Source organism: Ranitomeya variabilis, chromosome 4, assembly GCF_051348905.1.
Source record: "Ranitomeya variabilis isolate aRanVar5 chromosome 4, aRanVar5.hap1, whole genome shotgun sequence".
Taxonomy (NCBI): domain Eukaryota; kingdom Metazoa; phylum Chordata; class Amphibia; order Anura; family Dendrobatidae; genus Ranitomeya; species Ranitomeya variabilis.
Genome location: NC_135235.1, coordinates 23,600,774 through 23,613,703, shown reverse-complemented (window position 1 = coordinate 23,613,703; position 12,930 = coordinate 23,600,774). Strand labels below are relative to the sequence as shown.

The following is a 12,930-nucleotide window of genomic DNA, read 5'->3' as shown; positions in this document are numbered from 1 at the left end:
ACCAGTGACATTATACACAGGAGCTCTGTATATATTATATAGTGTATAGTGTGCATGTACATGTAATACACTGACTCACCAGTGACGTCTGTAGTTGAAGTCCTTCATATTCTCTTTTCTTCTTCATCCAGCATAGACCGCCATCACTACTTTCAGCCAGGATTTGTCTTTGCCAAAAATAACACAGTCATCAATAGCTGATCATTTCCAGAGCAGATTCTCCACTTTTTTCCTGATTTCTACACTATGTCAGATGAAGAAAAAAAACAACATAATGCCGCCCTTAATAGTAATAATGCACTTTAGCAAGACCCCCCTTTTGTCTCCCCATTGAAGACAGTATCCGCAAAAATAAATTATATTCCAGTAGTAATGTCCCCTAATTGGCCCCTATAGTAATTATGTCCCCACTTGCAACCATGCACTAATAATACCTAATTCTGACCCCCAGAGTGTAATTGTCACCCATCCTGGCCCACTTTATTTAATAATATCCCCTATCCTAGGCCCCCATATATCCCCAATCTTATACCCATATGTATACCCATCCCCTCTCCTGGGCCTCTATGTATCCCCACCCCCACCTATGTATTACACTTTCATTCATCATGGGCCCCTAAGCATCATCCCCCTCCTCCATCATTTGCCCTTATGTATCACCCCCACCCCCATCATGGGCCTTTATGTATCATTCATCACACAACCCCCACCATGAGCCTTTGATGCACCCATGGTTAGAAAGACCGTGGTTACCGGCGGGCTTCTACCATATCCAGCACAGGGGCCCAAAAAGGACCCGGAGCTCACCGGGGGATTCTCGGGTGTCTGGGCAGGCCAGTCCAACACTGATTCCACCCTATGTGTAATGCATAGAACTTTCTCCATCAAATAATCCTCTAACCTGACTGATTCCGATAACACTGCTGCAGGAAACAATACAAATTGTAGAATGATGATCACCAGGGTCTGAATCAGATACAGGAAAGGTAACTCCCCCACAGCATTATACCAGCTCAGCTATACTATGTGTGTAGACAAGTTCATATAAAAACCAGCAGAATAGTGAGTGCAGCTCTGGGGTATATTACAGGATGTAACTCAGGATCAGTAATGTAATGTATGTACACAGTGACTGCACCAGCAGAATAGTGAGTGCAGCTCTGGAGTATAATACAGAATGTAACTCAGGATCAGTAATGTAATGTATGTACACAGTGACTGCACCAGCAGAATAGTGAGTGCAGCTCTGGGGTATAATACAGGATGTAACTCAGGATCAGTAATGTAATGTATGCACACAGTGACTGCACCAGCAGAATAGTGAGTGCAGCTCTGGGGTATAATACAGGATGTAACTCAGGATCAGTAATGTAATGTATGTACACAGTGACTGCACCAGCAGAATAGTGAGTGCAGCTCTGGAGTATAATACAGAATGTAACTCAGGATCAGTAATGTAATGTATGTACACAGTGACTGCACCAGCAGAATAGTGAGTGCAGCTCTGGGTTATAATACAGGATGTAACTCAGGATCAGTAATGTAATGTATGTACACAGTGACTGCACCAGCAGAATAGTGAGTGCAGCTCTGGGGTATAATACAGGATGTAACTCAGGATCAGTAATGTAATGTATGTTCACAGTGACTGCACCAGCAGAATAGTGAGTGCAGCTCTGGGGTATAATACAGGATGTAACTCAGGATCAGTAATGTAATGCATGTACACAGTGACTGCACCAGCAGAATAGTGAGTGCAGCTCTGGAGTATAATACAGGATGTAACTCAGGATCAGTAATGTAATGTATTTACACAGTGACTGCACCATCAGAATAGTGAGTGCAGCTCTGGAGTATAATACAGAATGTAGCTCAGGATCAGTAATGTAATGTATGTACACAGTGACTGCACCAGCAGAATAGTGAGTACAGCTCTGGAGTATAATACAGGATGTAACTCATGATCAGTAATTTATGTACACAGTGACTGCACCAGCAGAATAGTGAGTGCAGCTCTGGGTTATAACACAGGATGTAACTCAGGATCAGTAATGTAATGTATGTTCACAGTGACTGCACCAGCAGAATAGTGAGTGCAGCTCTGGGGTATAATACAGGATGTAACTCAGGATTAGTAATGTAATGCATGTACACAGTGACTGCACCAGCAGAATAGTGAGTGCAGCTCTGGGGTATAATACAGGATGTAACTCAGGATCAGTAATGTAATGTATGTACACAGTGACTGCACCAGCAGAATAGTGAGTGCAGCTCTGGAGTATAATACAGTATGTTATTCTGGATCTGTACAGGATAATCAGTTTACTGTATTTAAAAATTGATACATTTGTCTTAATTTATATAGATGTTTTACAGATAGATAATAGATAGATAATGAATGATAGATAATAGATGATAGATAATAGATAGATGCTGAGCAGTAGTTCTCCTGCATTCCCTTGTTTGTGTGTAATAATCACAGATAGGACAGTTTGATATTTAATACAGAAATCATTTATTACTGAATAGATACATATTGCACACAGATATCACGTTCACGGCACAATGCACAGATATATAATAATTACAGCTGCTCTATTACAGGGATGTGCCGCCATCGACTATATCCGGTTTTCCCTGTTCTATAAGACCCCAGGGGCTTTTTTCCAAGAAGCTCAGACATAACCTCATTCATAGCTGTGAAGCATCAGCGATGTCCATTAGTAGGAGCTTGCAATAGCCTAAAATTGGAAACAAATAGCGAAAAATGTAACAATGAAATCCTCCATAAGCCGTGAAATATCACAAATATAAAGAGTTGCATTCGATATTTCTTCTGCATAAGTTTCACAATAATGAGGATGATCTGTAATTTGTTGTCCTTTGTTCGGAGCGACATCAAAAATGGCTTATAAGTGACTTACACTTTATTCTCTATTTATTATCAGTCTTACACTTTATTCTTTATTTATTACCCATCTTACACTTTATTCTCTATTTATTTTCTGTCTTACTCTTTATTCTCTATTTATTATCAGTCTTACACTTTATTCTCTATTTATTGTCCGTATTACACTTTATTCTGTATTTATTATCCATTTTACCTTTTTCCTCCACAACAGAGCCAGGACAACCAGTGCGTACAAGCCGCTTTTGCAGAGAATCATAATGTAGGAAATCTTCCCCTGGTTGATGTGAATGGTGTAGGTCTCTGGAAATAGAGATACAATTATTAGATGCCTTCAGTGCTGAGATCCCCGACAATCTATGGGGCTCATGCGATGTTAGAATTACTGGTGTCAAGTAACTGGGATGAATGATAGGAAACCCCGTCCTTATGTTTGTGAACTGATAATATTTATCACGGGATTTTTAGAGGACCAGTCAGTTGCCAAAAATATATTCTTTTTTTTCCCTGAATCTGGTGTTTTTTGTTTGTTTGTTCTTGCAACTCTCCGTTTCTGAGATATGGCCTTTTTTTCCCTTTCTGTAAGTCGAGTCTTGTTAGCCAACTGGGTGTGGTTCTAGATGGTGTAAGAGTTGATAACCACGCCAACCTGGCTAACAAGGCTAAAATGGTTAGATTGGCATACAGAGAAAAGGAGGAATTAAGAAAATCAAGGTTATATTCAGAAGAGCGGTGGCATTTAGATCAGGTAAAAAAATATGTATCAAAGACAATGACAGGTCTTTTTTATGACATTGTTAGCCAAACTTATACGTTTTTCTGATCCCGCCCTCACAGATGGAGTCTGGTCGTCATTGATCAGTAGGACGGACAGATTTGTGGACTCAAAGGCATTCTACAAAACTCAATAGACTGCACTTCACATCTCAACCTCCAGGGGGGCCAGAAAGACACATGTGGCATAAACATCTCCTGACAGAGTATTGCAGAAGGTTTTTTTTTTTCAAAGCCATCATTTTAGTCATTTATCGTGGATATTTAAAGAGCTCAGATAAGGATAGATGCATATCAGGAAGGGGAAGACATTTGGTAGATATTGGGATAATAATGTCCAACTAATAGTTGGAAATTAGTAATTAAGAGCAAGACGCAGATTTCACTCACCTTTGGAGATGCTACAATCTGTGAATAAAAGAAAAGGATTGTTAGAGTTTCTGGAATTATTTTGGTGTCATATAAAGTCTCATATTGCACTAAAATTCATATCTAACGCATTATTTACTGGACTGAATTTACTTTCTGAGTGACCGTATTTTGCTTTAAGGAAAAAAAGAAAAATGAATATGGCCATGGCATGAAGTGGTTAATGGGGTTATGTTAAAAAGATAGATTTTGATGGCATAGATAGCCATTGGTATTCCAGTCCTATGTCCTACCCTTAACGGAGAAGTAGTCATCACCCAAAATACACATAAGAAAACCTGGTCCAACATACGAGGGGAGGGTGACAACCAACACATATTCCTATTGGCCAATGCTAAAGATTATTTGGGACATTCCAATATCTATATTGGTCATTTAAAATAAAGTTTTTGCCAAAAATTTCAATAGCCAAATTCATTTAGTGGCCAAACCATGCCTTCATGTTGCCAGTCACCTAAGTATTCCATGTTTGATTTTGGCGTGAACTTCTTGTCTACCGCAGCTGACTCTACCTCACCATACACCGTCCATCTCGTCTTGAATCCCAACTCAACCTCTAAATTCTCTGTGGGAATTCCAAGTCATGCTTCGTTATGATGCCAATTACCTTTTTCTCCTCTCACTTCTGCTCTGCTTATCGTATAGTTTGGAAATGCAGCCTGGCATTCAAATTTGGATTCTGGATTAAAATATTCCGATCTGGTGAGCGTGAGACGTTTGCTGGTGGAGTATGAAGAACCGTCTGATGTTTTTTGGGGTACCGGCTCGTATAAATTAACTCTTTCAACATCGTTCACCAGCCATTTGATTTTCACATGTTCTGGATAGAAATCTCTCGCGACACAGACCAAGGAGATGAAATTGTGCTCTTCAACTTCTTGTTTGCTTGAACGGTAGATTGAGACTTTGGGGTGTTTTACATCATTTCCTTCTATGAAGAAAAAATAAAAGACAATGAAAGCTTGAAAAATAAATGTTTCCGCACATCGTGTTGAATTAAAGTTATAACGACGCAGTTTTCATAGTCTGATATCACCCAATGTATTCATATTCATCACAAGTATACCGTAAAGCATTGGCCTACAGATGAACTTTTCATTGGTTTGGCAAGTTTTGCTTATTCCCGGTTATAGCCACCCATTAAAGTTGTACTAGAATGGTCAAAATGTAAAAATAAAATAGATTTGACAATGACAGTAGCGACATGAAGTCTTCACCAGAAGAGAAATTTAGTGACCCCAAAAGTGGTATGGAGACGGAGAAGCAAGTGAGTGTATTTTTTGGGGGCCCATGCTGAGGCATTTGGTAAAAATTAAGCAGTCCTGAAAAGATTGATTTTTAGGACTAACAAATTTGTGGCTTATTTTTAGAATAGGCTACGGATATGTGATCCGATCAGGTTCCGACTCCGGCCATCCTCATTAATTGGTTTGTCATGCTCCTTCCCTATTTCCATTTTATGCGTTTAATTAGGCATAGCGCCATACATTTGTTTGTGGCTGTGGCTGGTACTGCAGCTCACCTCCATTTTACTATCTACGCAATAAATATTAAAATTGCTTTAAAGATAAGGAAGAGACAGTTCCAAATATGAAATTTGTCAATGGTGAGTGAATCTGTGAACTTTTAAGACTTCACTCAAGCATAATTTGGACAAATAACAAAATAATGAAATAGAAATAGTAAAGGACTAAGATGTCTGCATCCTTTATCTAATCATATGTTGTAGAAGCCTCATACGCAAGGCGACAGCCTCTTTGGAGCCATGCAGAGTCTCTATAACTTTTATGTCCCACCACAGGATGCATCTGTATATCACCATAATAAGGTGGTTGTCAGTCCTGGAAACAATGCTCTCTTACACCTCCATATTATGGCAATCATTGTGGAACCGATAGACTTCCTTATTTGCTGTATTGTGAGATTGTGCTGAGTTCAAAATGGCTGGGTAAATGATCTAAATCTTGGCTATTATGGGACCATCATTACTTGGAAAATAATTCTAGTTTTTTACATCTCACAGCTATAAAGGCCAAATTTGTTGCGTAGAAGTCAACAGAAGCTGTGGTGCTAAGATATGGATCCTTATATCAGTTTCAACTTACAAAATACCAATGCCAATATGGCATCTTTGAAATACCAACTAGGGAAGTTCTCAGGTTACGTTTTCGTAAAGGAAGTCTTTATACAACTGGCCACCAGTCTGGTCATAGACGCCTTTGTCATCTCGAGCTACCAATGTAAAACCAAGCTTACAAAGAAGCTTATCTTTTAATACAGAGCCACACTTTCGCCATAGTCCATTAATCTTTAAGTATCAACTCTAAAGCTAAAGTTATTTAACTTGCGCAATTTGGCAACTCATGGTCATAACTGTTGGGCTAGTGCTCGTTTGGCCAATGGCCAATCCTTCCAACTTCCATATGAGCAAGTATATTGTGCTGAATGTGTATGTTTAATTTAATCAGAATATTAATATAAGTGTCTGCCCAAATTTCCATTGGGGCAAAAGACTGGACAAGTGAAATCTAACATGACAGATCTTTCTTTGCCCTGACGTGACATCAGGAGACTATTGAGTTATCCCTTAACATATAAGAAACTATGTAAGTATCATAAAAGTTGGACAATTCTGTCAGCTTTGACCTAATGAATATGAATTTGACTTTACATGTCTGATGTGCCTATAACCTATATATAATTTACAGATGATATATCGTAACGTCTTACAACTATGAAGCCTAAATTTGGCCGCGTGCCTGACCCGAGTCTTAGGTACTATGAAATCATCTAACAGCGATATGTCTAATATTAATCCTATTTCTGGCTCTTTCACCACTTTTTAGTACAAAAACAGCTATAAGAAATTATATAAAAATAAGATAATCTAAGAAATAAAATATATGACATGTCCAAAAAGTATTTTTTACAATTAATAAGAAAAAACTTAATTTTTATGCTGTGGAATTAATGAGAATAGAAAAATACATTTCTGTGCTTAGAGCTAAATAAAACACATCATTAATCATAAATTATAAAAACTAGAATTTATATTTATATGACAGAATATATAGAATACTGAGACCCCTCAAAAGAAAAAAATAATAAAAAACATATTGTAAATCAAACATTTTTTTTGCGCACATTAAACTTATTGCCTTTCCTACTAACCCCGTTGTGAAAAATGAAGAATAAGCATTGTACATAAATATAATATTCTAACTTGGTAAACTATCAGAACTATTTTTCTCTACAAATATCACATATTTCTCATTTTTACTTCTCTACATTACAATTAAATGTATATTTTCAATTGTCTGGAACAAGATTCAGAATTCGAAAATTCAAGAATCCAGAACTTTTGAGTGTTTTCTAAAACTGCAATTTTGCCGTAGTAATTTCTATATTTATTTATCTGTTTTTCGTCTACATTTCACATACAATACATATATACATTTAAAGAGTATAATTTAAAAAAAAACTGAAAAAATAGAAGTATCTAATTGTATATAAATGTGCACAATACGTAAAAAAGAACTATTTTATAAACTCTAATTTAATTAACTTTAATTAACTTACCGATCACTGAAACTACTGTCCCCTGTCCAAACTCTTGCTTGTTTCCAGTGTTCACAGCCAAATACTTATGTCTAAAAACCCTTTTAACTTTTTTAAAAACTTTTTATTCTTTTTTTCTCCATAAAATGTTACAAACTTACCAAGAACTCTGACAACTGTTCCACTTCCAAAGTAGACGGTGGAGGTTGTCACAGTGGGTCAGGGTAAACAGGAAACCTCCTGGATGCCCTTGGACATTATGACACAAGAGGATCAATACTGTACACCACCTGGACTGCGCTGTATATAGGGGACTTCTACTACATTCATGGATTAGTTATTTTACTGTTCTCACTGATGTTTTTCTTCATTCTTTCCAGCTCGCAGATGAAGATATATCATACAATCATAAGGGCAGAATTTTGTAAAGAGCGGGATATAATTTCTATTACGGTGCTGCCCCAGTCCCCACAATAAAATGTCATGTTACAAAAACATGATTTTTCCAGTTTGCAATTTATGAATTAACTTTTTTGAATTGGATTTTTCACAGATTTAGTAGAGTTCAGTTTTTTGGGGTCTTATTTTAGTGACTTTTCACAGTTTTTTTGGATCATAGACTAGGCAATATACTATAGAGTAGCCGGTTACATCAACTTATTAATGCCCATGTTACAGCCAAAAGAACCCAAATACATTTTTCATAATTTGTTCCACTCAACCAAATTAGAAAATATTAAAGGGAGTTTTGTCAGAAAGACCAGTTTCACATGTCTAACATCCACGGTCCGAGTACGGATCACAATGTATAAATTAGCCGAAGGTCTCTTGACTCAATGGCTTCATAAGCATAGATGAAGCTGTTGGGTTTGGGTCAGGAGACTCGTGGCCGGTCTGACATTGTGGACTATACTCAGACCGTGAATATCAGATGGTTAAAAACAGCCTAAGTATTGATAAATTTTGTGTAATTCCAAATATCTTTATCTTTCTATGAACATTTTAAGAGTTTTATTTTCAATTATGCAAATATATTTTCTATGTGATATTTGCATCAGAATAAATTTATTTTTAAATGTATATTAAATAAATTAAGAGAACTATACAGGCTCACAGTACATTGTAATATATTATATTTTTTTTAATTTGTATTTTTGATCATGATTCTTATTGAATAATATGTTCCAAAATGAGATGGGAATAAAAAGTTAATTAAAATTAAATTTAAGAATGATATTAAGTATGATTTTAGAAATAGGATGTTACAAGATTTTAATGTTTTGCCTTTCGGGTTTTTTACACTTACCTAACACGCTCAGGATTGTACCACTTCCAAAATACTGTCTCTCGGCATTCACAGTTGCAAACCACTATACTAAATCTACCCTATATAGATCCAGGCACTTAAATCAAGTAATATTTTTACAATTTCTTAAAGATATAAGTAAAATTTAAGAAATTAAGTTCCAAGTGTCTCCTTTGAGGATTAATTTTAATTTAAGGTGTAAAATACTGATAATGATACCCAGATCATAAACTCTAGCCCACTGTTGATATTATGGATATAAAGTATGATAGATGAAGAAATAAAACAATATTACTTACCAAGCACTGATAATATGGTGCCTCCTCCAAACTCAAGCTTGGAAGCAGAGTTCACAGCGACACAACATTGTATAAAAAGTAACCGATTTCCCGAAACTTACCCAAAACACTGACAACTGTTCCACTTCCAAAGTAAGCAACAGAACTTCCTGCACAGTAGGTAATCTCACTAAAAAAACACCTTCACATTCAAAAGAAGAGATCTCGGGGACTTTGATAATAGTTTTTTATTATTTTTGGCCATTACCTATTTCTAGCCAAGTTTCATCCAACTTAACTACCTGTTTCTATGTGGGACTCTCACATCACCTCTTTATGACAATCATTAGTGTTGTGTGTTGAGCATAATTTACAGCTTTAATTTGAGCTGAAGACCGAATTATATGGACAACCTGTCATTCACTGTCACAGTCATCTTGGAATGAAGTCATCTTGGGTCTTTATACACTGTTTCGAAGCATGGACCAGTCACATCTTTTACAATTGAACAATACCTCAAGGACTGGGTTTTTGTAAAGGGCTCATATCAATTTCAATCATGGTGCTCCCGCTACCCACAATGTTATAGTCTGCTACAAAAAAGTGTTCCCTCGTCCTTGTATGGGCACATGTCATGCTTTTTCGTTTCCAGTAAGTTTGGAATTTTTTGCTAATTTTTAGAAGTCTCTGAGCTAATTATCCCATATGTTTGATTCAAATTTCCTTAACTGATAGGTTTGATTTTTTTTTACTATTAATATCTACCAAGCTGTAATTGGTAGTATCAAAGGCACTACAAAGTCTATGTTTTTTGACAAAATTGTCTTCAAATTTTTTTTAGAAACAAAAACTATTTGAGATTTCATTAGCAATGAACATAATGCAATTAATAAGAAAAGACATTGTGTCTAATAATGACATATAAATGCGATGTTTTATGTAGTTTTATACATTTTTATCTTTTGAGTCACTATTTTTTTTCCAAAAGTTTTAACATATTTTAATATGATTTTTCCTTTTGGATATTTGACCCGTTTTACTCTTTTACTGTGAGTCAGTAATCTTGGTCTTACTCCTTGTCTTAACCCATTATTATTACCAATTTCTAAATCCCCTTTCTAACAGTAATGGGTCGTTCTTTACCAAAATTATGATTAATTCCCATTTACAGGGTAGAATTTCATAATTTGAATAACTTACCTAAAATTGTCAGAATTGTTCCACTTCCAAAATATTGCCTTTCATTTCCGCTCACAGCCAGAAATGCTGATACTAAATCCAACCCCTTAAGCTGCCACTAACTTTTCCCCCAAAAAGCCTTAATAAGCATAAGAACCCCTGAAAAAACTACCCCCTCCTTAGTCAGTCTTACCCCTAGATGAAATAATTGACTAATACCAGTGATAAACTCTATTTTTACAGCCCATGTACTCACCTAAAACACTAATAGTGGTCCCACTACCAAAGTACACAACTCTGGCACTATCTCATCATTCAACGCTCTCACAGTAAAAGACCCTTCCTCATTTTTTGTAAAGTCTTTCTAATTTCACAAAAGTCTCAACTAAATCGTTGACCAGATCTTTTCTTAGTTCTACAAAGAATGTTCTTCATATTATTTAGAAAGTTCTGCACTATGTATAAGGTTCATTTCTTGACATTTAACGTATGTTTATGGTAGATGGAGAAATTACTTGACAGCATGCCCTATGCTGACATCTTTATGGCTTTTTTCTCTATTGGAAGCATCTGATTGGGGTACAGTAGGCCGACCAGAGAAGCCTTACCTTTAACTACTTTCAAGAAAGGTAAAGTCTAACATTAAGTGATCCAAGGTTTTCTTCTGTGAAACCTCATTGGCCCTGTTTAGGTTCCTTCTGGTCATTTGATGAAAACCTTGACTCTCTGGAGAACTGGTCTGACCATGTCTTTAATACTCTCTGTGTATCGAACACCAGAACTTGTACAGGGTTTGTTTTATGGATATATACAGCACAGTCCTTCAGCTGAAGTCCAGGAAAATTTAGAATATATGAGTTCTGGTTCCGGTTGGATTTAATTGACTCTTTGGTAATGAAGTTGAGGAACCTTATGTAGCACTGAATGTGCCAATATCTTTCATTAAAAGGATTCTATTCTATTCATACAGGATACCATGAAACATAAAACAATTACTGCAATTCTAAAAAAAAGTAATTAATACCCAATTAAAAAAAATAAGGCTTTGAATAATTTACTCACCCAGCACAAATAAGATGGTCCCATCTCCAAAAAACTGTCTGTTAGAGCCACTATTCACAGTAACGTACCTCTGTATAAAATCCACAGCTTCCTCCCAGGTGCTCAGACTGGAAGACTTTGAAATGATGATACTGACCCCACTCTGGTTAACAAGTCTGCTTCTTGTATGTTTACATTGTAAACCTTAGTTCCAACATCTACCAATATTGTGCAGACTAATAAGTTGACATGACAAGTCAACAATTTTAAAGCAAATGTTTACATAAACTTTTCTAGAGTCTAAGATAAAAAAAATAACCTGTATTACACCCACGGCTCACATTTGCTCAAAGCACAATTTTGGAGTCAGACCCCCTCAAGATTTAATAATCTAAATCCTTTTAGTTAATAGTTAGAAGTCATGTAGTGACTTACCCATTACATGAAGCAAAGTTCCTCCGCCAAAATATTGAGTGTCATAGGAACACACTGAGAAAAGCCGGCACCAAATCTGGAGTAGACTCAGTGGTGCTCAAGTTTAGGCTCTTACGTTTTAATTTTGGCAATATTTATAGTATTTTTTGGGGAAAAATTCAACGTAGATAACTGTAAAGAGGTAAGGAACGCGACTGTATGCTAAAATGTTCTTTTATGCCAATGAAAGAAGATATCTACTGTTATACACGTTGATTCTTATTAAAAAATGGGAAAAAACTAATGACTTAATATACTCTTGGAAGTGTTATTGCAACCCATCCTATACTTGGTCATGATACAGTATGTTAAAAGTTAGTTTTATCATTTGCATAGGGCTAATGAATTGATGTCTACTAAAGCGACCCTTATCACCATACCAACACCCAACTAATTTTTGGTGACTGACCCATTACATAACCTGAAATTATAACACTTATAACCATCATTTACAATGAAGGCTTTCTTTATCAAATGTTATGTAATTTAGAATTTTATAATGACAAATACAGAATTCTGCTTTCACCCAATAATGTTCATCAATGGGGACTTTGTTCAGGAGTTCACACACACAAACACTGTCAAGAGGTCTTAGCAGGTTTTACTATTCTCAACAAGAAGGACGACCTTCCATGTATTCATTTGCTAATATAGTGATAACAACAATGACAAATGACCTACTGATAAATGTAAGGAATATTTTATTGACGTAAGTCCATCACTCCCACTTACCTGGTACAATTATATGGCTCCCGGACCCGAAATACTGTACATTGCTCTTGCAACAGTAATAAAGCTCTGACAATTACAAATTCCATTCGAAACATTTTTTTTGCCAAATCAAACTACACAATGCACCAAATCATAGGTTTACTGTTTGCTAAAGACAATTTTTCAGGTGAAATTTTGGGATCATTTAGGATGAAAACCTCAGAATTTCTTAATCTTTTTCTTATATCCCATTCTGTAACTCTATTTGTAAC

The 12,930-nt window shown here is 36.1% G+C and overlaps 1 gene segment (V, D, J or C); it reads right to left on the bottom strand.

Moving 5' to 3' along the window:
* Positions 1–2,527: 2,527 nt before the first annotated feature.
* On the bottom strand, positions 2,528–11,987 carry LOC143769512 (T-cell receptor beta chain C region-like). The segment is given in 5 exon segments: positions 2,528–2,741; positions 3,105–3,211; positions 4,073–4,090; positions 4,719–5,042; positions 11,909–11,987. Coding segments are annotated over 5 exon segments (474 nt in total).
* Between the last annotated feature and the right edge of the window lie 943 nt (positions 11,988–12,930).